Consider the following 25952-nt stretch of genomic DNA (forward strand, 5'->3'; position numbering starts at 1 on the left):
ACAACGGACAGGACACATAACACCCAATGGACCAGTGGAGAATTTTTCGATCATGATAAGTTTCCTCCTTACCGGGGCGGGGATCGAACCCTCACTCCATAGCACATGCGTATAGACGATTGACGTCGCTAACCCCACGGCCACGAAGCCCACGAAATACGTATCTGGCAAAGGTACAATCAAGTGGTGGAATTAAATAGAACTGTACGAACTCGTCTTATGATAAGTCATGAATGTTGTTATTTTATTGCAAGGCACAATCATTTTCGCGAAAAGGCTGACTGATGGTTTAAAAGTTATAAATCAAAATATCAGCTTTGATAATTTTTGGAGCTCGATAACCGTTCCGGAAACGTTTTTGCATAGGTAACTACCGCTAGGTGATCCAAAGGTGGCGGCAGCACTACGAAGAGCACCTGAATGGCGATGTGGCAGACGAAGATGTCGGTATGGTGATGGACCTGGGAGAACGCGCGCAGGACATAATTCTACCGGCTTCGGATCACCAGGAAATCCAGGAGGAGATTGGCCGGCTGAAGAACAAAAAAGCCCCTGGGGTTCACCAGTAGAGCTATTTAAACACGGTGGTGAGGCACTGGCTAGAGCGCTGCACTGGGTCATTACCAAGATTTGGGAGGAGGAAGTTTTGCCGCAGGAGTAGATGGAAGGTGTCGTGTGTCCCATCTACAAAAAGGGCAATAAGCTGGATTGTAGCAGCTACCGCGCAATCACATTGCTGAACGCCGCCTACAAGGTACTCTCCCAAATTTTTTGCCGTCGACTAGCACCAATTTCAAGGGAGTTCGTGGGGCAGTACACGGCGGGTTTTATGGGCGAACGCTCCACCACGGACCAGGTGTTCGCCATTCGCCAAGTACTGCAGAAATGCCGCGAATACAACGTGCCCACACATCATCTATCCATCGACTTCAAAGCCGCATATGATACAATCGATCGGGACCAGCTATGGCAGCTAATGCACGAACACGGATTTCCGGATAAACTGACACGGTTGATCAAAGCGACGATGGATCGGGTGATGTGCGTAGTTCGAGTTTCAGGGGCATTCTCGAGTCCCTTCGAAACCCGCAGAGGGTTACGGCAAGGTGATGGTCTTTCGTGACTGTTATTCAACATCGCTTTGGAAGGGGTAATACGAAGGGCAGGGATTAACACGAGTGGTGCAATTTTCAATAAGTTCGTCCAGCTATTTGGCTTCGCCGACGACATAGATATTATGGCACGTAACTTTGAGAAGATGGAGGAAGCCTACATCAGACTGAAGAGGGAAGCCAAGCGGATTGGACTAGTCATCAACACGTCGAAGACGAAGTACATGATAGGAAGAGGCTCAAGAGAAGACAATGTGAGCCACCCACCACGAGTTTGCATCGGTGGTGACGAAATCTAGGTGGTAGAAGAATTTGTGTACTTGGGCTCACTGGTGACCGCCGAAAATGATACCAGCAGAGAAATTCGGAGACGCATAGTGGCTGGAAATCGTACATACTTTGGACTCCGCAAGACGCTCCGATCGAATAGAGTTCGCCGCCGTACCAAACTTTTTTTTTTTTTTTGTGGTTAAAATTCAGTTTTATTTTGTCATTATATGTACAGTTTTTACAATTGTAGTTCAGCGTTTTCAAATCAATTTAAATCTAATTGGAACATTAAAGCATCTACATCAATTCTATCGTTACACTCGTTAACAAAGACGATGTACTTCACAAACAAGCGGAGAATTTCCACTCGCGCAGCTCTTCCAATTCCTGGCAAAACAGGTCTCATGAGGTCCTCGAACGACAGTCGCCTCCAACCATTCGTGTAGCCGGCTAGCCTCTGCTGTAGGACCGTCCAGGCCGGGCCGACACGAGTGCAGCTACAGAACTTGTGCTGGAGCGTTTCAGGTACCTGCACGGACAGATAAATCAACCCAAACTTTAAGTTCAATATACGCACTATTGAGAATATCGCAGAAAAAATTTACCCAAATTTGGGTAGTTTTCCCTTTCTGTCCCATGATTGCTATCAAAACTAGAGCAAGATACAAACACCTCACTGAGGTTGCTCAGCCCAATAACCCAAATTTGAGTAAATTCAATATTCTCTATTTTGGGTTGATCAAGGTCCGCTTTGGATAAATTAAACTCAGCTTTGGGTAAATTGTTTACATGGGATTAAAGGCAAACTACCTAGTGCCAGAAAAGTCATTTTACTCAAATTTGGGTTATTGGCCCAAACCACGGTTTTGAGTGCAAACAACCCACTTTTGGGTAGTTTTGGTTTTCAGTGTGTATGTCACAGTGTTGACAGTTCTCGTCCGCCACCCGTTGCATCACGTGCAGAAGCTTCCGATGTTCGATTTTCCCATTCACCAGCAGGTAAAGTTTGGATCGCTGCGATGAGGAAAGCTCTTTCATCCCAATATTTCGCCACGCGCGTGGCCAGTCAAGCGCTGGACTGTTTCGTTCCACCTTTGGCAGTTCGCTTTGCTGGACGAAGTGCCGGTGGATCAGATCGGCGGAAGGGTTTTGTTGGATATGGTGGGGAATTTGGGATAAATTTGATAGGATCGATTTTAGGTCAGGATTGTCAATAGAAATTGCGGGGCGGGGAATTGCGTGGAATAGAAGGGATTTATAATAAGGAATGGAGTCGATCTCTTTCAAGTGTCTGTTGGTGGCCAGACTACGGCTTTTGCATGCCAAAACATGCAAATTTAAACCGCCGTGCTCCTTCTTGCGTATCAACTGCATAATGGGAACGCGCGCAGCCATTCCTCTCCACAGGAATGTCCCCATCGTTGCTGTTATTTTCGCTGTGTGGACACCAAGCGGAGGCAGTACAGACGAAAGGTACCACAGTCTCGATGTGCCAAACGTGTTCAGCATAATCACCCTCTGGTGAAGAGTTAGTGTGCGCAAGGACTGCAGCCACATTTGCTGTGAAAACTTGCCCGCCAGCGCATCCCAGTTGAGTGTAGTCATCAGCCTAATCGAGTTGGCGAAGGTAACACCCAGAATCTTGACTACGTTGGCTGTTTGCAGCCACTGGGTACAAATTTCGTTACCTTCGAAAACGCCAACGTTCACTGCAACCGTCTTCTGCAGATTCAATTTTGCGCCGGCGGCAAGCCCAAAGCGACGAAATATTTCATTCATCGCTTCTATTTGCCACGATGACGTCACAACCACGCTAATATCGTCGGCGTAGGCAACGAGTAGATCATCCCCACACACTTGCTCAAGCCTACACACCAGTGGATGAAGATAGAGTACGAACAGATGCATGGACAACGGGTCGCCTTGCCGCACCGACCGTGTGATCTCAAACGATCGAGAGAGGTGCCCATTGATAAGCAGCCGGGATGTGGACCGACTGGCTATGTTCGAGAGAAGAGAGATGAGTTCCTCGTTGAACCCGAGCGACCGCATGGTTTCGAAGAGGAACGAGTGCCGCACCCGATCGAAGGCGTTCTCCAGATCGAAGCTGATGAGCTTACCGGCGCGACGGTGGTGACGGAGATTGGCGATCCGATCTTTCAGAGCGAGAGTGGCCTGGAAGATGTTTCGCTCTGCGTTTGAACATTTCTGTCCGTTGCTTAGGACGCGGTGGGCCTGCATAATTCGTTCCATCCTGTTTTTCAGGATGCGGGAGAGCAATTTATAATCGCTGTTGAGCAGCGATATGGGCCGGTACGCTCGGGCTGTGTTGTCGCCTCCCTTCTTCTTCACCAACACGATGACGCCCTCTACGAAGGCATGGGGAGATTTCCGTTGAGTGCTTCATTCATAAGCATGTTCAACTCACGGTGGATGACATCGAACATCCGGAGATAAAATTCTCGTGGGATCCCGTCGGCACCGGGGGATCGTTTGGGTGCGCTCGCCCTGATAGCAGACAGAATTTCTGCTGTTTGTATCTCCTCCATGCACGCTTCGTTTAGTGGGTCGTCCGGTGGGATAACACGTTCGCAAGCGAAATCGTCCCCGTTGTTGGCATTGTCGTCATTTTCTGCTTTTTCTTCAAAGTAGAGACTCAAGAAACATCAAACAGATTTGCCTCGACAGCTTGAAGCTCAACGATGATTTCGTCTTCTCCCGTCTGTAACTGCGTGATCGTGGTTTTCTTCCGTCTTCTATCCCCCAATTGGAAGATTGACATTGGCTCTCCTGCCACGTGCGTCTCGTTGATGCGCATGAACATGTGGGAGAAATTACGCTGCAGTGCCAACATTTCTCCTTTCAGCCGGTTGATGGTGGTTATGGTTTGTGGCTGCAGATAGTAGCCGTCGTACGCTAGCCGTAGTTGCGCATAAAGGTGCTGGTGCGCGTCGTGGAATTCCTCGAAGACGGTTCGAGATTTCCACTTGAAAAGGACTTGATTTTTGGCTTAGCGTACGACAGCCACCATTCCATCCACGACCCGTAGTTTCTGCGCTGCCGGGTCCAATATTGCCACTTATATCGGAACTCAGCAACGTTTTCTTCGGTTAGAAGATGCGGTCGAAGAGCCCAGAAACCGCGCCCGGGCTCATGTCCCAGTGGAGGGAGACAGAGTCTGAGCGTTAGCGCTTTGTGGTCTGTAAAACAGCAAACGTGCGTGTAGGCGGACTGCAATTTGTCGCGAAGACCGCGGCTCACGTATATCCGATCGAGGCGAGATCGCGCGTTTCGACAGACATACGTAAAACCGGCATCACGTGGACATAGCTTCTCCCACACATCATATAGCTGCAGCTGCTGTACAGCGGTTTTAAGAGAAGGACTGGTGTTCGGGCTGGACGAATCGCACGCACGCAGCACGACGAATCGCCAGCTACGATGACGTTCTCGGTGTGGTGGTGGAGATAATAGGCAAGCGTGCCATTGAAGAACTCCTCTCTAGCAGCGCGCTGAGCAGTGCCGGAGGGAGCGTAGACGTTGCAGATCGTTGTGTCGTGCACTCGCAGCGCGATTAGTCGGCTGTCCAGGCTCTTCTCCACGTGAGTGACATGGATGTGCTCCTTCACCGCAACAGCTGTGCCTCTCCTCGTGTGGTCCACATTCGCGAAAACGACAAAGCCAGGCAAGGAAAGCTGTTCGTTCTCGACTTCCTGCAGACACACGATATCGAGGTTTTGGCTGCTTATGAAGGTTCGGAGTGCGTTCAGTTTTGTGGGGTTCGTGATCGTGCCGATGTTGATGGATGCGAGGTTGTAAGACGTGAGAGCCATTTATGGAAGAAAGTCCACATCCTGCTCGCCGTCACCGTCGTTGCATCGCTGTTTCTTGCCGGACGGGCGTCCACGGCTTCGGCTGCTTCTCGTCGATGTGGATGAATCGTCCGTGACGTTGCCGGCGAGTCGATCTTCGGCTCGCAACGCGGTTGCTGGGTGTTTGAATATGTCAACCAAGACCACTTCAGCGGTCTGTGGTTGTGTGCGCAACGACGACGACGTGCTGCGCGCGATTTGTGTTTGCAACGGGTTGGGAGACACCGTTCGTGCAATGGGCGCAGTCGGCTGGCTTGCAGTTGGGTTTATTGAGCCAGACGGTTCGGTCTGACTCGACGGCTGTGGCAGCTCGGGGAAAGCCTCCAGCGATGCTGGTGGTGGAGCGACAGAACGCTGACCGACCGGTTTGGCGCTTGGGGGTTTTGCACCGTTCGCCTTCTTCGGTGGTTGTCGTGGCCCAGTTTGCTTCGCCACGTTCGCATAGCTCTTCTGGACTAGCAGCTTTTTGTTCTGGACACACGATATGCCAGTGTGCGCTTGCTCTTTGCAGTATTTACAAGAGACGATCTGCCCCTTGTAAACAATGTAGGCCTGCTGTCCATCGATCGTTACCCACGAATCGATGTTTCGATGGACTAGCATTCGGGCCGACCAAATGCCGAGCGGTATCCCACCGAACTCGAACCCTTCTCCCCATGTTAGCTCTCGCAGCGAAAACACTTCACCGAACGCACTCAAGAATTCCACGATTTTTTCTTCGGGGACGTTTTCTGGCAGGTCGTGCACTTTAACCTCTACACATCCATCTTCCATCGTACATAATATTCATATTATGTACGATGGAGTATTACGCCTAAGTCTTCCGGCCGGAGTGAAGATAGAAGGCTTCGCGGATGACGTAATGCTAGAAGTAGCAGGTGACACTCTCGTCGAAGTCGAACTGAAGGCTTCATACGCGATTGGCAGAGTGGAGGAATGGCTCAACTCGAGGCGGTTGTCCCTTGCACATCACAAGACAGAAGTTGTGGTAGTGCATAACCGTCATGGGCTGCAACAGGCGAGGATAAGAGTAGGGACCTGCACAGTTAACTCCGTGAGGTCTCTCAAGCATCTGGGCGTGATGATCGATGATAAGCTCAATTTTACGAGCCACGTCGATTATGCATGTCAGCAGGCTTCATTGGCGATAAAATCTTTATCACGAATGATGTCCAACAGATCGGCGGTGCATAGTCAAGTGCGTAGGCTGATAGCTGGCGTAGCATTGTCTATCATCCGTTATGGCGTGCCGGCATGGGCCGTAGCACTAAAAGCCGAGTACAATGTAAAGAAATTGATCAGAGTACACCGGCTGATGTGCTTACGTGTCGCGAGCGCATATCGCACCATATCATATGAGGCGGTGTGCGTTATAGCTGGAATGATGCCGATAGACACACTCCTAGAGGAGGATGTGGAGTGCTACAACGAAAGGGACTCGGTGCAAGTGCGACGTGTCAAGAGAGCAGCTTCGTTGCTCAAATGGCAAAGAGCATGGGACACCGCAGTCAAAGGTCGTTGGACCCACAGACTGATTCCGGATGTGTCCAACTGGGTTGATAGGAAGCATGGTCAAGTCAACTTCCACCTAACACAGGTGTTGTCTGAACATGGCTGCTTTAAGAAATTCCTACACAGGTTTGGCTTCGCAGATTCTGCGGAGTGTCCTGAATGTGTAGGTGAGGTAGAATCGGCAGAGCATGTGATGTTCGCATGCCCGCGATTCGAGGTAGAACGCAATACCATGCTGCTTATTAGTGGTATGGATACAACCCCGGACAACCTCGTCGAGAGGATGTGCCGGGAAGAAGCTATATGGAATGCGGTGAACACAGCATCTCAACAGATCATGTCGAAACTGCAGCGGTGGTGGCGTCTTGAACAAAACCAACGAGTGCAGTAAGGGCACCTGTGATGCAGTGAACACCTTGCTCACCCCGACAACCAACATGTCGCGGGTGGGCTGCGGGACCTCAGTATGTAGATATAGAGGTCATTGCGGTTCACGCGCGGTGGTTGTTGTCGGGGTGCTCGTCTCAACGTGAGATTATGATACGGACCGTTAGGTTACTATCATAGCTTGCGATCGACGGGTGGTGAGGTAGCCACCCTTGAAGTCGATGTTGTGTGTATTGACGTCAAGTGCGTTAGCATAGGCGTGAGCGTTCTCAATAGTCCCCCCCTGATGTATTGCTTAATTGCGGGCCGGGGGTACGGACTGGCGAAAGGGTTTTGGTTTTAGTGGGTCGGGTAAGAGTTACATGACATACCCATCCCCACACTACCTGAGTACCTCCTCAGGTGTCTGGTTGCAGATTTCCGTTTACCCTTGCTCAAGAAAAAAAAAAAAAAAAAAAAACATCCGTCTTCCATGGTGATGCGAAGCTTGTACTTTTTCCCGCGTGCTCCACTTCATGCTTCTCGTCATGTTCTTGCACTATTCGTTGTGCGAGCGCCAGGTTGTCAACCTTGACGAACGCACATTGTTCACCTCTGTGGCACTGTAGTCTCAACACTTCTTCTTTCTTCAGGCCGAGTACCGTGCGGCAAAAGCCGTGAACCTTTTCGAATGACGGCTTCACCGGGAAACTCGAATAGTCAATACGAAAAGTATTTTCTCGCCTCATCGCGGATCACTAAAACGCGCGACGCGGCACAGACGGAATCGAACTTTAACCACTGTAAACGATCACTTGACTTTCCAAGAGCGCAATCGGAAACACGTCTGCACGTCTCAGAAGCTGAGCGGTAACGAGTTCGCTGCCGTACCAAACTGACAATCTACAAAACGCTCATTAGACCGGTAGTTCTCTACGGACACGAGACCTGGACGATGCTCGTGGAGGACCAACGCGCACTTGGAGTTTTCGAAAGGAAAGTGCTGCGTACCATCTATGGTGGGGTGCAGATGGCGGACGGTACGTGGAGGAGGCGAATGAACCACGAGTTGCATCAGCTGTTGGGAGAACCATCCATCGTTCACACCGCGAAAATTGGACGACTGCGGTGGGCCGGGCACGTAGCCAGAATGTCGGGCAGTGTTGGGTATACAAGTCTCTCACACTCGTACCTTAAGTACCACCTATCGTTGCACATTCACCCAATATTGAGTAGGAGGGAACGCTTACCTTGTGATGAGCCACCGACTGCGACGGGAAATACCACCAGCTGCAAACCACCTCGAAACCGCCAGCGGTAGGACGACGTATGACCGATAGCTGTACTCGCACACACCACAGCTACCAGAAATTCCAACCGGCAGCTATGTTCTCCTCTAACACAGCCACCGATAACGATGATCCGGACCGACGGTCGTATCCACCATTGACACGATCACCAGCCACCACCCACTGACAGTCGTGCTCCACACAACCACCACCATCAATCGGCTCTCGTGAAGGACCACGGCACTTCCTGTACCGACACACACCACTGCTGCAAACGCCACACCAGACGAAATGTGCAATGAATGCGCCAGGAGCAATGCCGAAAGCCAAAATGGCTTCAGAAAATTATATTAACTCTTTCTTTGGCATCCGCTCCAGCGATCCACCGCCAACACCGTACACAAATGCCGGTGCCGACCGCACACGTCACGACTCGCCCCGCTCCGCGATGTTCGAGACTATTCACAGCAAGCGACAAGATGCAACACGTTCGCCGACTCTGGGACGAAGCTCGCATCAAGACGTTGGTCGCCTTGTTGGCCAGATTCGCTTCCACTCAGCTGCCTCTCGGGGATCTTCTTCTTTTTGAAGAAAACACTGCTTTTAACTTTTACTGTTTATTGATGTTAACTGAACAAAGTTTGAATACAGAATGAACAGAAACTGAATGGGACATGTATTTTATAATTGATTTGTTTGCAACGGCTACCGACATATGCGAGCCGAGACCACGCCCCTTCAGGTTTTGCTGCTGGATGTTGGTGTCCGAGAAAGCGTTCATCGCGTACAGGCAGTAACCCGGTAAAAATGGTTCTCGACAACAATCCGACGGGCACAAGAAGGCGAGGTGCGCAGCGTGCAAGGTGGATCGATCAGGTGGAAGATGACTTGCGGACCCTCCGTAGACTGCGTGGTTGACGACGTGTAGCCATGGAACGAGCTGAATGGAGAAGACTCTTATATACCGCACAGGCCACTTCGGCCTTAATCTGAATAAATAAATAATAAACTACCGCTATCAAGAAGAATGTCCTGGGCTCCATCAATAGAAGCATAATTACTAGAACACTAGTGGCGCTGTAGTCATTTAAATTATTTTGCCAAATTATTCTTCAACAAGTTTCAATTGGCCATAATTTATGCATCATGGTGTAGTGCTTGTTTGATATTGTCAGATTTTCTGGATATGATACACTGCGCGGCGTTTGTAATGTTCCCAAATGGGTACTTGTACAAAACTCCACGCGGCGAATCACCGTCGAAAGGTGCGGCCGCGCCAAACGATACACAGCAATGCTATGCACCCATAAGACTCAAGTAAACGGGGTGCAGAAAGCGCGGTACCTTTCCTGAAGGATACGCCGCGTGCAATTTTGAGAAAATCAGGCAATATTATCACCAACATCGGTTTGACAATTGTAGTACCAGTACATTCGCAATCTTATACTTTTGAATCAACTGCTCCATCACATCAAACGATAAGTCACTGCAAGCAAAGCCTGCTTCGATCAAACTGCACGCTGTCGTCACACCCGGGCCGGCATATTGAATTCCAAAACAAACCTCGCTATTCTCCACATACCGCATCCCAGAAATTTCTCTTGGAAGCGCACATGAGTTGTGGATTTTCATCTAAGTGATCACGACGATCACGGTAACAAACGAGTCGCACTCAGTACCATATAAAGCATACATCAATATTACAATACCTAGTTTATCGGATTCTATTCGTTTACTGCAACAAGTTTCTAATTTCCGCTACTTAATTGCGAGTAAAAGGGTCTCCAGTTAGTCTTGCGAGGAAAGGCGTAGGATTGCCAATCCGGGGATGTTTTTGGGCATAGTGTATCCATTGTATACTTGCCACACAAGATACATACTCATGCAATGGTGGGCATAGAAAAGCTATCAATTAATAAATAGCTAAATAAATTCTAATAGTACAAGTCGAGTCAAGTACGAGACACTGAAGACGGCCTTACTGTTGAGGTCGAAATACGTATCTGTCAATATACAATTAAGTGGTGGAATTCAATGGGATTGTACAAACTCGTCTTATGACAAGCCATTAGTGTTGTTGAAAAGCAGTCCATGTTCCAGTTGGAGCGTAGAGTCACGGAAGAAGAAGAATTGCGAGTAAAACAAGTTTCTGAATTACTTAACTTTATAAATTATTATGCATATCACAATGACAGGAGCTCGCATCTCAGATAGAATACAACGGTCGAGCCGAAAGCATCGAGTTGTGCCAAAACATGTTCCATCGCAGAGCCGCATGGTGTGATATTTTTGCTCTGTTCACAATTAGCAGCGGGAAGTGTGACGGTGATTTTTGGAGCGGGGTTGACTTAGATTCTTTCGTGCAGACCCCACCAAGTGATTATGCTTCGCGAGTGAACCTAGAAGGTACAAATAGTTTTCACATGAAGCTAATACGACTTTTCAAAATTTTCAAAGAAGTATTCTATTGAAATCTGTAATAGCAGTTGAGTAGTTGCATTTTTTTTGTACTCTGAGAAAATTTGAAGTTGTTACCCAATTTGTCACAGATTGTATTGAGCGGTTCTACAAAGATAAGGAATTCAATAGCTACGCTTACCCAGCTGTACACAATGGGAAGCTTGTTGAGTTGGGAGAATACAGTTCTTTCGTGAGTATCGACTCCAGTTTCGTAATCGAACTGTGATGAATTATTTTCCTCCGTAGGTTGCCATCGGCTGGACTCGCAGCTCATCGAAGATCGATTATCTCTGCGGAGGAATGCTGATCACGCTGGACTACGTTCTAACGGCTGCTCACTGCGCCGCGGACGCCAATCTATATAGACCAGACACGGTTCGACTGGGAGATGTTGATTTGTCCAGTCCGGACGGAGACCATAATGCTCAACAGATCGCGATCAAACGTTTTGTCAGGCATCCCGATCATAGGATAGCGCGATCCTATCATGATATTGCACTAATCGAACTGGAACGGAGTGCTGAACCTGGACCGTTCGTTTGCTCGGTTTGCCTTTGGACCGAAATGAGTTTGAATTTTGACCAAATGACGGTGATGGGATTTGGTGCAACAGATTTCGGATCCGACTCAAGTCCGGTACTGCTGAAGGCGGATCTTTCTTTACTTGATGAAGCAGATTGCAGCCAACAGTTCTCGGCTTATCGTAAGGTAGCGGAAGGCATAAAATCAAGTCAATTTTGTGCGGCTTCACCAAATAAGGATGCTTGTTACGGTGATTCCGGTGGCCCGATATTGATTGATTTGGTTGATCCTTCTGAGAAAAAGAAAATCCCGTTCGTTGCAGGTATTGTGTCTATCGGGACAGGATGCCACGACGGATCGATGGGTTTGTACACTAGAGTGGCATCTTATATCGATTGGATCGAGGCTGTCACTGGAGTTTCGTTCGATTATCAAAATTGTACTCGACATACAAAATGTGCCAGATACTATCACAAGGCCACAGGTTCAGTTATGGCTTCAGAAGTTTATACTGCCTCTCATGTCTATTTGAAGTACAACAGGAATGGTGAATCCAACTGTGGAGGGACGCTGATAGACTACCGGCACGTCATCACTTCAGCCGACTGTGTGATGGGACAAAACAAACCAACACACATACTGCACCAAAGAGATCGGATAAACATTACAAAAATCACATTTCACCCCGAAGCTCACAAGGAAGAGCACAATTTGGCTATTCTTGAATTGGACATGTATATGAATCCCAATCAATATGTAGTTTCTGCCGCCCCTGCGTGTTTACCGAAGGTACCAGCCACTTCGCTTCCGAGACTTTCTGTGTCAGCCATCGACCCACATTCCAAGGATCAACTGGTCATATACGCATTGGTATCCCAGGACAAATATTGCACCGAACAATTCTTATTATTATTATTATTATTTCAGACTAAGGCCGAAGTGGCCTGTGCGGTATGTAAGAGTCTTCTCCATTCGGCTCGGTCCATGGCAACACGTCGCCAGCCACGCAGTCTACGGAGGGTCCGCAAGTCATCTTCCACCTGATCGATCCACCTTGCCCGCTGCGCACCTCGCCTTCTTGTGCCCGTCGGATCGTTGTCGAGAACCATTTTCACCGGGTTATTGTCCGACATTCTGGCTACGTGCCCGGCCCACCGCAGTCGTCCGATTTTCGCGGTGTGAACGATGGATGGTTCTCCCAACAGCTGATGCAACTCGTGGTTCATTCGCCTCCTCCATGTACCGTCCGCCATCTGTACCCCACCATAGATGGTACGCAGCACTTTCCTTTCGAAAACTCCGAGTGCGCGTTGGTCCTCCACGAGCATCGTCCAGGTCTCGTGTCCGTAGAGGACTACCGGTCTAATGAGCGTTTTGTAGATGGTCAGTTTGGTACGGCGGCGAACTCTATTCGATCGAAGCGTCTTGCGGAGTCCAAAGTACGCACGATTTCCAGCCACTATACGCCTCCGAATTTCTCTGCTGGTATCATTTTCGGCAGTCACCAGTGAGCCCAAGTACACAAATTCTTCTACCACCTCTATTTCATCACCACCGATGCCAACTCGCGGTGGGTGGCTCACATTGTCTTATGCAATTCTTATGCACGCATAATAAGGAACATCTAGTGCCGGGAAGCTGTGCGGTAATAAGTCGAACTAAGATGCCTAGCTTTAAATAAATGGTTCTATTCCAGGTGCAACCCGGAGCGTCAGTTGCGAACGTTCGTTCGCACAGCGCAGATGTTCAATACATATACGGCGTTAATACGAAGAGTTCGAGCTGCGCAGGCCGTGATGTTCAGCTGAACGCAGTTCCAATTGCTCGGCATCGCTCCTGGATCGAGTCAGTAGTTCTGAATCGCAAAAGTTAGTTCCGTAGTTGCTGCGCTTTATCTATTTAACTAATAAAAAATCACTGATTCATGCAGTACAGGCGAGAATAGCTGAGGAAACTTTAACGCAACAGGAATATTTCATTAATAGTCCATGCCACATGGATGGTGAGGAGGACCTGGGACAGTGCGTTCCCGTCGAACATTGCTTGCGACTCCTAGCAGAACATCGGAAAGGGTTGGCGAAGATTAAGCACTGCTTTTTCGAGAAATTCCAACCAATTGTTTGCTGTCCGAATGCTTATTTATAATTGGGAGACTTTCTAAAATGTGATATTATTTATTAATGATGAATAAGACCAATTTTAAATGATTCGAATATTTCCCTAAAATATTTCCGTTTGAAATACCTTGGAAGTTGAGATATCCCATGTATGAAATTTCATACGATGGTCTGACAGAGTTATAAGACTCTATTATTTGGGCTCCGGAACCACTCAGTGCCGGAAGGGCACTGTCCAAACCCCCAAGCCGCTGGTCTAGCCACTAAAGCTTAGCGGGAGCGGGCGCAGCTCCGGGTCTCAGGACGTTTTCGGAGCGTGTAAATTCTATTTGACGCAATATTAATTGATTTATTTATTTCGAAATTTTGGTAGTCGTCTGTCTGTCGAATGCGGCCGGAGAATATGGCTAGGCCGACAATTGCGGTTCGGGGATGGCCAGCGAGTGCGGTTCACGCAAGTCGTGGGTGCTGGTGACAGTGACTGGTGATGGTGATTGACGAGGCGGATGGATTGCCGCCAACGAGCGTTGTGTGGTCCAAATCTAAAATGCCGATGGGTGGTGTACGACTCACGATGTTTCCTTGGCCGACTATAATAGCGGTCAGATAAAGCGGCTCTAGAATGCCGCTGGTCCTGATGATGATCGGCAAGGACCGATGGATTACGTCCGGTAGCCAGATGCTACTAGGTTGTGTCCGGCAAATACGGCTTTCGGAGGCCGCGGACGATGGTATCTGGCAAGCAAAAGTGAATCTATAGCGGCCGACAATGACGGTCCATTACGATGTCGTGCTGAACGCATTACGATGCCGGTACTCAGACAGTGAGGTTCGCATTGGCGACGATCGGCCTCAATTGAATCCAGCGGGATGGAACTGTCTTAATGCAAAATAACCATTAACTCTTCTTGTCCCTGACAAGAACCGAAAATTTACTCTTTTTTGGCAGCTGGTGGACTGAGGGAGCTTCTGGCAAGAAACCAAAACACACACACGAGATTTTTATAGAATATTGTATTCCCTTTTCGCTTATACAAAAAACACTTTCTTCTAGGCTTTTTTTGTTTTGTTTTTCTCAACAGCTAACCCAAAATTGTGTTCTAATAATTTTTACATTTCCCCGTTAAATTCACCAACTTTTTGTATACACAAACCTTGTGAATCTCAAAACGAATCGATTAGGGAAAAAAATCTTGTAAATCGGTCAACCCATTCCCGAGTTAAATCTTCACGAAGGAAATCTCAACTTATTTTTATTATATAGATTTGTTCTGCATTGAGCGCAGACGATGGCGATGGTTGAAGAAATTAATTCCTTTGAAAATTTAAAGAAGAAAAATTAGAAAATTTCAAAAATGTTTTTGAAATTAGGAGAAATCCTTTTCAAAAATTCATTAGGAAATTCTTTGGAAAATTCTTTGGAAACTTCCTCCAAGAAATCCTGCGGAAATGATTTTTGTAAAAACCATACGGAATTTCTCTAGAAATTCCTGCAGGAATTATTCCAGAAATTTAGTTGGAAGAATTTTTCCGAAAATTTATTAAAAAATGGAATGGGAAATACTAATAGACTTATCTGAAGAGATTTTAACGGAAATTTCAAAGGAACTTCCAGATGAAATTTCGGAAAGAACTCTTAAAGTAATTTTCGACTGATTCCTAAAAGAATTTCGGGTTCCTAAAAAAAATCAAAGGAATTTCCGAAGGTCTCAAGGAATATTACAATTTCCGGAGGAATGTCCGAGGGGAATGTCTGAAGAAATTCTGAAGGAATTCCAGGAAATTCTTCTCAGAGGGATCTCTTGAGGAATCAAAAGCTTGCGAAACGAGGTTCAAACACACGGTTAATTGGCCTAGATCCTTTCTGCGGTACATCATACTGTACCCATCAGGTATCAGGTATCAGAACGTCGGCTCAGGAGGCACGTTCCCCTCAATTTGGGAGATTTGTGCCATCGCCTTCACTGGCCTTTCTCATCATTTACCTGACGGAAAATGAAGTGAAAAGAGGAAAGGAAGAGGAAGTGAAGTTGGAAAGGAAAATGAACCATTTATAGGAAAGCCAATTATGTAGACTCACACGCATTCAGCTACACAGTAAAAAATAAAAAGTAATATCACATCAGATATGATGCACATCATCGCCGTCGTAAATAGAATGTTTTATTACATCTGAATGGCGTAACAAAAAGTTGACGTACTTGATATTTCGTCTTCAAATTAAAGCAATGTAATTCATTTTAGACGTAATATAGTCGATGTAACTGAAAAAACGACGTAAAAACCGGTCGGGAAAACCCCGCTTGCAGTAGCGGGGCTATAGGGGGATTTGGACTTTTTCTTTCTTGATCAAAAAGACATTTTTAGATAAATCCACATTTTATTTATTTCAGAAGCATTTGACTGTTTCCACAACTATAAATTTGTGCATAATTTTAATTTTAAATTTTTAATTGTTTAATTTTAATTTTAATTTTTTATTTTATTTTTTATTATAATTTTTATTTTTATGTTTTATTTTAAATATTTATTTTCATTTGTTTTGTGACGTAAGTTTTCAATTTTCATATTCAAATTCTATGTATTGTATATGTTTATATCATATGCTTGCATATTTATGAGCACTCATGAGTAACTTCCGAAAATTAAAGTATGGCAGTTCTCGCTTATTTTACTTGTCCGTATTGGAATCCCGCAACTACTTTTGTAGATTTTATTCAATTTCTTCCCCCTGATGAAAATTCATCATTCAATGACTGAGATTGTTTTCCAGAAAGTCCTCCGCTAATTTATGTAGGAAAATTTCTAGATTTTTTAAAGAGCTCCCGATTTTTTCAGGAATTTCATCAAGAATTTATACTTCAATTTCCCCGAACATTATTTTAGAATTTTCCAAATATTCCTTAAAAATTATCACGAAATGTATTTTTATAATTTTAGCTGTGCCGTGAATGAAATTTTATTTACGGCGGCGTTTTCAACCAGCAGGGCCGGTTCCTCCAGGAGTTCCTTCGGAAGTTCCACCAGGAATTCCTTCGAAGTTCCTCCAGGAATTCCTTCTGAAGTTCCTCCAGGAATTATTTCGGAAGTTCCTCCGGAAGTTCATCCAGGATTTCCTTCTGAAGTTCCTCCAGGAACTCTTTCGATAATTCCTCCAGGAATTCCTTCGGAAGTTCCTCCACGAATTTCTTCGGAAGTTCCTCCAGAAATTTCTTCGGAAGTTCCTCCAGAAATTCCTTCGGAAGTTTCTCAAGGAATTTCTTTGGAAGTTCTTCAAGAAATTCCTTCAGAAATTCTTCCAGCGATTCCTTCAAAGATCCTCCAGAAATTCCTTCGGAAGTTTCTCCAGGAATTTCTTTGGAAGTTCAATCAGGAATTGCTTCAGAAGTTCCTCCAGGAATTCCTTCGGAAGATCCTCAAGGAATTTCTCCAGAAGTTCATTGAGGAGTTCCTTCGCAAGTTGCTCCAGGAATTCCCTCAGAAGTTCCTCTATCAATTCCTTCGGAAATTGCTCCGGAGATTCCTTCGGAAGATCCTCCAGGAATTATTTCAGAAATTTCTCCAAGAATTCTGTCGGAAGTTCCTCCAGGAATTCCTCCGGTAGTTCTGCCAGCAATTTCTTATAAAGCTCCTCCAACAATTCCGTCATAAATTCCTCCAGGATTTTTTTTTCGGATGCTCCCACAGTAATTCTTTCGGAAGTTCCTTCAGTAATTCCTTCGGAAATTCGTCCAAAGTTTTCTTCGGAAGTTCCTACCAGAATTCTTTCGAAAGTTCTTTCAGGAATTCCCTCAGATCAAAAGTTCCTTCAGGAATTCCTTCGGAAGTTCCTCCAGGAATTCCTTCGGAAGTTTCTCCAGGAAATTCTTCGGAAGTTCTTCCAGGAATTCCATCAGAAGTTCCACCAGGAATTCCTTTGGAAGTTTCTCCAAGATTTTTTTCGGAAGTTTCTCCAGGATTTCCTTCGAAAGTTTCTGTCGGAATTCCTTTGCAAGTTCCTGGAATTCCTTCAGAAATTGCTCCAGGGATTCCTTAGCAAGTTCCTCCAGGAATTCCTTTGGATGCTCCTCCGGTAATCCTGAGGAAGTTTTTTAAGGAATTCCTTCGGAAGATCAGAATTTTCTCCAGGAATTCCTTCTGGAGCTCCTCCAACAATTTCTTCAGAATTTCTCCAACAATTCCTTCAAAAGTTCCTCCAGGGATTCCTTCGTAAGATCCTCCAGGTATTCCTTCAGAAGCTCCTCCAGAAATTCCTTCGGAAGTTCCTTTTGAAATTTCTTGAGGAGTTCCTCCGCAAGTTCCTCCAAGAATTCCTTCAGAAGTTCCTCCATCAATTCCTTCAGAAGTTCCTGCAGGAATTCCTTCGGAAGTTCCTCCAGGAATTCGTTCGGAAGTTCCTCCAGGAATTCCTCCGGTAGTTCCACCAGCAATTTCTTAAGAAGCTTCCCCAACAATTCTGTCCTCCAGGAATGCCTTCGGAAATGCGTCCAGAATTTCCTTAGGAAGTTCCTTCAAGAATTCCATCGGAAGTTCCTCCAGGAATTTTCTCAGGTCAGAAGTTCCTTCAGGAATACCTTCGGAAGTTCCTCCAGGAATTCCTTCGAAATTTTTCCCAGGAATTCCTTCGGGAGTTCCTCCAGGTTTTTCTTCGAAAAATTCTTTCAGAAATTCCACCAGCGATTCCTTCAGAAGGTTTTCCAGCAATTCTTTTGGAAGTTCCTCCAGGAATTCCTAGAGGAACTTCCGGAGGAATTCCTAGAGGAACTTCCGGAGGAATTCCTAGAGGAACTTCCGGAGGAATTCCTAGAGGAACTTCCGGAGGAATTCCTAGAGGAACTTCCGGAGGAATTCCTAGAGGAACTTCCGGAGGAATTCCTAGAGGAACTTCCGGAGGTATTCCTAGAGGAACTTCCGGAGGTATTTCTAGAGGAACTTCCGGAGGAATTCCTAGAGGAACTTCCGGAGGAATTCCTAGAGGAACTTCCGGAGGAATTCCTAGAGGAACTTTCGGAGGAATTCCTAGAGGAACTTCCGGAGGAATTCCTAGAGGAACTTCCGGAGGAATTCCTAGAGGAACTTCCGGAGGAATTCCTAGAGGAACTTCCGGAGGAATTCCTAGAGGAACTTCCGGAGAAATTCCTAGAGGAACTTCCGGAGGAATTCCTAGAGGAACTTCTGAAAGAATTCCTAGAGGAACTTCCGGAGGAATTCCTAGAGGAACTTCCGGAGGAATTCCTAGACAAACTTCCGGAGGAATTCCTAGAGGAACTTCCGGGGGAATTTCTAGAAGAACTTCCGGAGGAATTTCTAGAAGAAATTCCTAAGGAATTCCTAGAAGAACTTCTGGAAAAATTTCTAGAGGAACTTCCGGAGGAATTCTTAGAGAAACTTCCGGAGGAATTCCTAGAGGAACTTCCGGAGGAATTCCTAGAGGAACTTCCGGAGGAATTCCTAGAGGAACTTCCGGAGGAATTCCTAGAGGAACTTCCGGAGGAATTCCCAGAGGAACTTCCGGAGGAATTCCTAGAGGAACTTCCGGAGGAATTCCTAGAGGAACTTCCGGAGGAATTCCTAGAGGAACTTCCGGAGGAATTCCTAGAGGAACTTCCGGAGGAATTCCTAGAGGAACTTCCGGAGGAATTCCTAGAGGAACTTCCGGAGGAATTCCTAGAGGAACTTCCGGAGGAATTCCTAGAGGAACTTCCGGAGGAATTCCTAGAGGAACTTCCGGAGGAATTCCTAGAGGAACTTCCGGAGGAATTCCTAGAGAAACTTCCGGAGGAATTCCTAGAGAAAATTCCGGTGGAATTCCTAGAGGAACTTCCGGAGAAATTCCTAGAAGAACTTCCGGAGGAATTCCTAGAGGAACTTCCGGAGGAATTCCTAGGGGAACTTCCGGAGGAATTTCTAGAAGAACTTCCGAAGGAATTCCTAGAAGAACTTCTGGAAAAATTTCTAGAGGAACTTCCGGAGGAATTCTTAGAGAAACTTCCGGAGGAATTCCTAGAGGAACTTCCGGAGGAATTCCTAGAGGAACTTCCGGAGGAATTCCTAGAGAAACTTCCGGAGGAATTCCTAGAGGAACTTCCAGAGGAATTCCTAGAGGAACTTCCAGAGGAATTCCTAGAGGAACTTCCAGAGGAATTCCTAGAGGAACTTCCAGAGGAATTCCTAGAGAAACTTCCGGAGGAATTCCTAGAGAAACTTCCGGAGGAATTCCTAGAGGAACTCCCGGAGGATTTCCTAGAGGAACTTCCGGAGGAATTCCTGAAGGAACTTCCGGAGGAATTCCTAAAGGAACTTCCGGAGGAATTCCTAAAGGAACTTCGGATGGAATTCCTGGAAGAACTTCTGGGAAATTCCTGGAGGAACTCCAGGGGAATTCCTAAAGGAATTCTTAGAGGAACTTCCGGAGGAATGTCTAGAAGAACTTCCGGAGGAACTTCGGGATGAATTCCCAGAGGAACTTCTGGAGGAATTCTCAGGGAACTTCTGGAGGAATTTTCAGGGAACTTCCGGAGGAATTCTCAGGGAACTTACGGAGGAATTCCTAGAGGAACTTCCGGAGGAAGTGCTATAGAAATTTCCGGAGGAATTCCCGAATCAATTTGCGGAGGAATTCCTGGAGTAACTTCCGGAGGAATAGTTGGAGTAACTTTCGGAGGAATTTTTGGAGCTAGGGATGATCCATTAATTATGTAACGCAAAAATTGGGCATTTTCAATCCCCCTCCCCCCCCTCTCCCCTATGTCATACTTTTTGTATGAAACATCTAAAATTTTTATATGGATCGTCACACTTCGACCAACCCCCCCCCCCCCCCTCTAAGCGTTACATTATTTGTGGACGCTTCCTTACTTCCGGTGGAATTCCTAGAGGATCTTCCGGAGAATTTTTATTTTTCTAAATAATACTGTAAACAACAATTATTTTCATTAAATAACTTGTCAAAAAATTTGTGAGCCTTCTCGGCAAGAAAATACGAGTTTCGTTCACGTATTTTGTCTTTTCAGTGCATTAACTGATTGATATTTGTGAAACTAATTAAAAAAAATGAAAATAAAAAAAATGAAATATGTAATGAAATGAAATCGGGATATTACTGTCTAATTTGGGTGTGCTTTATGTTTTTTACCATTTTAAAATTTTTGAACAGCCCTGCTGTGCATTTTAAATCCATAATGGTCGGATATAAAATTGTATTTATACGAAGCTCACAGCAATCTTTTTCATTTGAAAAAATCACAGCGACTTAAACTAGCAAACATATTCACAACTTTTGGTATAATACAGCCAAGAAGTGGTTTCTTATTGAGGGCATACATACAGCAATTATTAGGTACGATCACTTTTCCGTCGTTTCTCCGAGCGATCAAAATTAACTCCCAGGTAGAGTTTGGGTTTTCCTCTTTCCACTGCTAGCCTGCGGCTCTCCACTTCTTTGACATTTTGCTTCACAACGAAAACACCGTCAACTGAGCTCCGGCACGACAATCTATGAGTGGTAGATTTTAAAAAGCATCCAGCAAAATACTCGTTGAACACTAGTTCTTTAAATCCGGTGGTTACTGCAACAATAAAAAGACTTGCATGGGAACAGTTCAAAATTCCAATGAATTTACCGCTGATCTGGAACTTACCTTCATGATACAATTAATTTTCCAGTCGAACCAAACGTGTGCATAATTTTATTTTTAAAATGAGACTCGATCTCCGCACTACATAGTCTAATATTAATAAACACTCGAAAAGAACTTTGTTCAAACCTCAAAAGTTTTCTCCGCGCACCGACATGTTTGCCAACAACAACAACAAGCGAGGATTTAATCTGACTGACAGTTCGTTTCGAGCAGCGGGCTTGGGTGCGATCACATCATTGTTCAGCGATATCACGTTGATTTAACATAATAACCAACCTAATTATGTAATATTACGCTTCTTTTCCAACTGACATGATGTGCATCATTTTATGTGTAGTAAATTACTGTTTTATAGAGGTAATTTTACGTGTTTTGTGCGTAGCTGAAAAAAATATTTTGCCCGTTAGATTTTACGTTCAGTTGTGTAATTGTACACCGATTTGACGTGAAAATACATCAAATCGGCTATTACATTGATTTTTGGAGTACATTGACCAAGATTACGTCACGGGATATTAATATTTTTTTTGCTGTGTAGGGACTAAAGAGAGGTGTCACAAAACACGTAACAATGGACGAACGTCAAAGACGAAACACAGAGTGCACTGTGAAAAACGCATAATGCGAATCCATATAGGTGACAATCATAAAGTACATTGTAGAAATCGCATAATGCGAATCCATATAGGTGGCAATTTGTTGAAAACTAATGTCGAATGCGTTTTAAAAAAGTTCCAACCTAGGTTGGAACCAGTTCCAACCTAAGTGCTGTCAAAGTGTTTTTTTATTCGCTCAGATTGGAACTAGTGCGAACCTAAACCCCAAAGCTGTTGGGTTCGCACTGTGTTGTTTCACGGTTTCGCACCAGGTTCACCAATACAACTGTACTACAACTGTCAAAACCACGTGGGTGGGTGGGATTGGGCGGAATAAACAAGCAGAAGGGAGAAACGAAACTATCTGTTTATTAAAATAAAATGCGTGTTGAAATTATTTTTTCCGGGAATTTTGTGATTCAGTTTTGAAAACAATTGTCAAGGAAGTTATGTATTCATAAGTTCATTCAGGTTTTTCTCACTCGAATCAATACAAACATGATGCTACGCACACCAACATATCCAATGACAGATGGAACTGAAAATGTTTTTTTATTCAGGGTTCGGGTTGGCACTGACCCAGGTTTAAAAACGAATTCGACATACAGGGGATGTCCAAAATAACTGGGATAGGCAAATTTTGGGCATAATTAGATGTGTTGTAACTATGCCAATTATTATCCGATTTTGACAATTCAGGGATGCCTGAACTAGAAATTTAATGCAGTTTCACCATATGTCCATGAAACCGACCATGGTCATCGGATACCGGAGATATTCCGGGTTTTTCAAAGGTAGGTTCAGAACCGTGAATTTGTGGTGGGTATTAGGATACTTTGTGGTTAAAAACAGAAAAATATTATTAACCACAAATAAAGTAGGGCTCTTTCTGATTGGAACCAAATGTTGAAATTCGAAATCGGACCAGGATCAAGTGAGATATGGCCATTTGTTTAGAATCGGTGCCGATCGGGAGTTTTAAAAGGGACCAGGCCACAAATTCATTTGAATCAAGTTTTTGTCCGATCTTCCATTATGATTACATTCCAAAAGTCTTCTGATACGTCATTAATGAAAAACCAATAAAAAATACGAACGCTAAAGTCGCTGGGGTGCCCCCGGGGAACCTGTAGAAGGGGACATTTCAGTTTTAGCGCCAAAACTGGTCATTCGACGGTTCGTTTTTCATGTTTTTCTGTCAGATAGCGAGGTATGAATATAAAATGGACCACTGACGATTTTGACCGCTTCCATTGCTCCAAGGAAATCTATTGAAAGAAACATTTCAGTTTGAGCACCAAAACAAGTCACAGGATGGCTCTTTTTCATGGTTTTCTATCAGGAAGCGCAGTATGAATATAAAATGGACCATTGACGACTCTGACAATTTCTAGGACCTACCAACTGTCCCAAGGGAACCTATAGAAGAAAGCGTTCCTGTTTTTGCGCCAAAACTGATCATTCGAACGCTGTTTTTCATGTTTTTCGATCAGGAAGCGATGTTTGAATATAAGATGGACTACTGATGATTATGACCGCTTCCGAAACCTACAGATTGTTCCAGAAGAGGACATTTCAGATTGAGCGCCAAAAGAAGTCATTCGACTACTCTTTTTTCATGCTTTGCGATCATGAAGCGAGGAATAAACATAAAATGGATTATTGGCGATTCTGATAACTTCCGGAACCTATGGCTTGACCCAGGGAAACTTGTATGAAATGATATTTCAGTTTTAGCAGTAAAACCAGTCATACTTCGTTTGGCGCTAAAACATAAAGGTCCCCTTCTACGGGTTTCCCTGGAGCAATCAGTTGGTCCTTGAAGAAGCATATATACGTATGCAAAAATGGTAACTTGGCTTAGAAACCTCGCAGTTAATAACTGTGGAAGTGCTTAATGAACACTAAGCTGCGAGGCGGCTCTGTCCCAGTGTGGGGATGTAATGCCAATAAGAAGAAGAAGAAAATCTACGTTCTTCGATCTCAACAGTAGGACTAGAAAAGGCATATAAGTTAAGTTACAAGAGACCGAGTTTTGTTAAACAGTGAAAACTAATCATCTGGACTTGTAAGGACATTCTACTTAAAAATAATTTGATCAACTGTTTTGCGGCATACTTGAATAATATCCTATTTCTATTTTGGAAAGGTTAACAAAAGAATTATCGTTTGAACTCTCATTGGCTGGATTTAGGAGCATACAAGTATGGGAGCAATAATATACGTAGACAGTCACATTTTCATCATCAGTCATAGTAGACATCATATTTTTTAGGGGCGCTCCTTAGCCGTGCGGTAAGACGCGTGGCTACAAAGCAAGACCATGCTGAGGGTGGCTGGGTTCGATTTCCGGTGCCGGTCTAGGCAATTTTCGGGTTGGAAATTGTCTCGACTTTCCTAGGCATAAAAGTATCATCGTGTTAGCTTCATGATATACGAATGCAAAAATGGTAACTTGGCTTAGAAACCTCGCAGTTAATAACTGTGGAAGTGCTTAATGAACAATAAGCTGCGAGGCGGCTATGTCCCAGTTTGGGGGTGAAATGCCAATAAGATTCTTTTTCAATCAGATTAAGTTCTGGTCGAATAACAAACAAGCTTTTTTTTCCTTGTCATAAGACGAGTTTATACAATCCCATTGAATTCCACCACTTAATTGTATCTCGAGTCGAGTCAAGTACAAGACACTGAAGACGGCCTTACTGTTGAGGTCGAAATACGTATCTGTCAAGATACAATTAAGTGGTGGAATTCAATGGGATTGTATAAACTCGTCTTATGACAAGTGAAGACATTCCACTAAAAAGCTCAAAATAATTTTCTTATCAAGCTTTTTTTTTGTTAAATATCATGTTAAATAAATTGATATAAAATTTGGGAAAAAGAATCCACGTGTCTCGGAGGGACACGAATCCTCAATCTTTTACTCTCTAGATAGGCGTGATAACCTCTACACAACAAGACCACTTAAAGGTCACGTTTGCGGAAAAGCCATCAGAATCCGAGTACCAACCTCCACCGCGGTTAGCTCTCTTTTGCAAATAGAATACCTTCCGGATGCTTGATTTGTCATCTATACTATTATGAATCTCTTGAATACTATCTAAAAAGTACGAGTTAAAATTCTCACTAATTTCCTGGTTGCTTTCTGTGTTCTTCACATTAAAACTTGCCGATTAAAGTATGCCGATTTCTCTTTATTGTTCCATAATTCCTTTAAAACTTTCCACAGTTGTTTACTGTTACTTCTATTTTAGTCAATTGTATTCTGAGTGTATTCCGCTTTTGCATTTCTAATGGAATAGAAGTATTCATTTCTTAAAACTTTATAATGATGCCAATCGACTTCATCCCAACTGGAATTTTCCTTTCTAATGTATACCACTTTTTCCGCGACCTGCATTTTATTTTTCTTACTTCCACTAGTTGGTTAAGACTTTCTTTTCAGAATCGTAGATAAAATATCTGCTTTCTCCTCCAAAAGTCTAGCACTCCTCCAAAAGTCTAGAAGATTCAGGTGGAATAAATTTTAGCAGTTACGCCATTTTCAAATGTTGGTCTAGATTTAGTAATTTGTTTCTCAGGAGAGCAACTAAAGCTTCTCTAGAATATTGTTTCCAGCAATTTATTATCAAAACATCCTCTACTATGTCGTCGATTTCTTTACAATTGATTTCCAATGTTTCATGATCAGATATTTTGTGATCATTTACAATCAACACTGCAATTTGATTAACATTACAAAAAACTAAATCTTTTATTGTTTGCGACATGCTGGTACGCATTGTTTTTCTTTTACCTTTTGGTCCAAATCATAACAATGTACAACCTTGCGCAAGCCATCATTGTCTCTTGGGTTCTCATAATTTATGTTGAAGTCTCCCGCAATCAAGTTCACCTGGTTTTCATTTAAAATGCTTTCAAACCAATTTTGTTCTAAATAATCTAAAAACTCGTTATCATTCGCATTTGATGAGTGATAGAGTAAACCATACGATTCTTGTTTCAGGCCTTTGACTACTTTAATTTCTCTTGTTCAAGAATTTTAACTTCCTCAAAATGAGCTGTAATCCCAGCAATATTTAACAAAATAATTTCCGCTGCACTATTTGATTGCTACTCATTGTAGTCAGTATGCTGTCTTGAAATTTTGCGCCTTCTCAGGTAGATCGGGCATTCAAAACTCCATGCTGTAT

At 44.5% G+C, this 25952-nt stretch overlaps 2 protein-coding genes across 8 annotated transcripts in view; both read left to right on the forward strand.

The window, feature by feature from the left end:
- Positions 1–25952, forward strand: part of LOC134207899 (tau-tubulin kinase homolog Asator) — a 181327-nt gene that overhangs the window by 100475 nt on the left and 54900 nt on the right. The window lies entirely within an intron of this gene.
- Positions 10658–13537, forward strand: LOC134217649 (serine protease persephone-like). 4 transcript variants are annotated; one of them, XM_062696461.1, is made up of 5 exons: positions 10658–10827; positions 10971–11071; positions 11128–13048; positions 13100–13271; positions 13334–13537. In XM_062696461.1, exons 1-3 carry the CDS (start codon positions 10677–10679, stop codon positions 12445–12447), a joined length of 1572 nt encoding a protein of 523 aa, XP_062552445.1. In that variant the 5' UTR covers positions 10658–10676; the 3' UTR covers positions 12448–13048; positions 13100–13271; positions 13334–13537. The 4 variants fall into 4 exon arrangements, with proteins under 4 accessions (XP_062552445.1, XP_062552457.1, XP_062552450.1 ...); XM_062696473.1 differs by having other exon boundaries at positions 11128–12273; positions 12331–13271; XM_062696466.1 differs by having other exon boundaries at positions 11128–13271; positions 13339–13537.

The sequence above is a fragment of the Armigeres subalbatus genome, chromosome 1, assembly GCF_024139115.2.
Source record: "Armigeres subalbatus isolate Guangzhou_Male chromosome 1, GZ_Asu_2, whole genome shotgun sequence".
Classification (NCBI taxonomy): Eukaryota; Metazoa; Arthropoda; class Insecta; order Diptera; family Culicidae; genus Armigeres; species Armigeres subalbatus.

Excerpts from the sequence above, each read along its gene's own strand:
- LOC134217649 (XM_062696466.1), top strand. The coding sequence starts at position 10,677 with ATGTTCCATCGCAGAGCCGCATGGTGTGATATTTTTGCTCTGTTCACA. Across the intron at positions 10,828-10,970 it reads TTCGCGAGTGAACCTAGAAG|ATTGTATTGAGCGGTTCTAC; the intron begins GTACAAATAGTT and ends AATTTGTCACAG. Across the intron at positions 11,072-11,127 it reads TGGGAGAATACAGTTCTTTC|GTTGCCATCGGCTGGACTCG; the intron begins GTGAGTATCGAC and ends TTTCCTCCGTAG.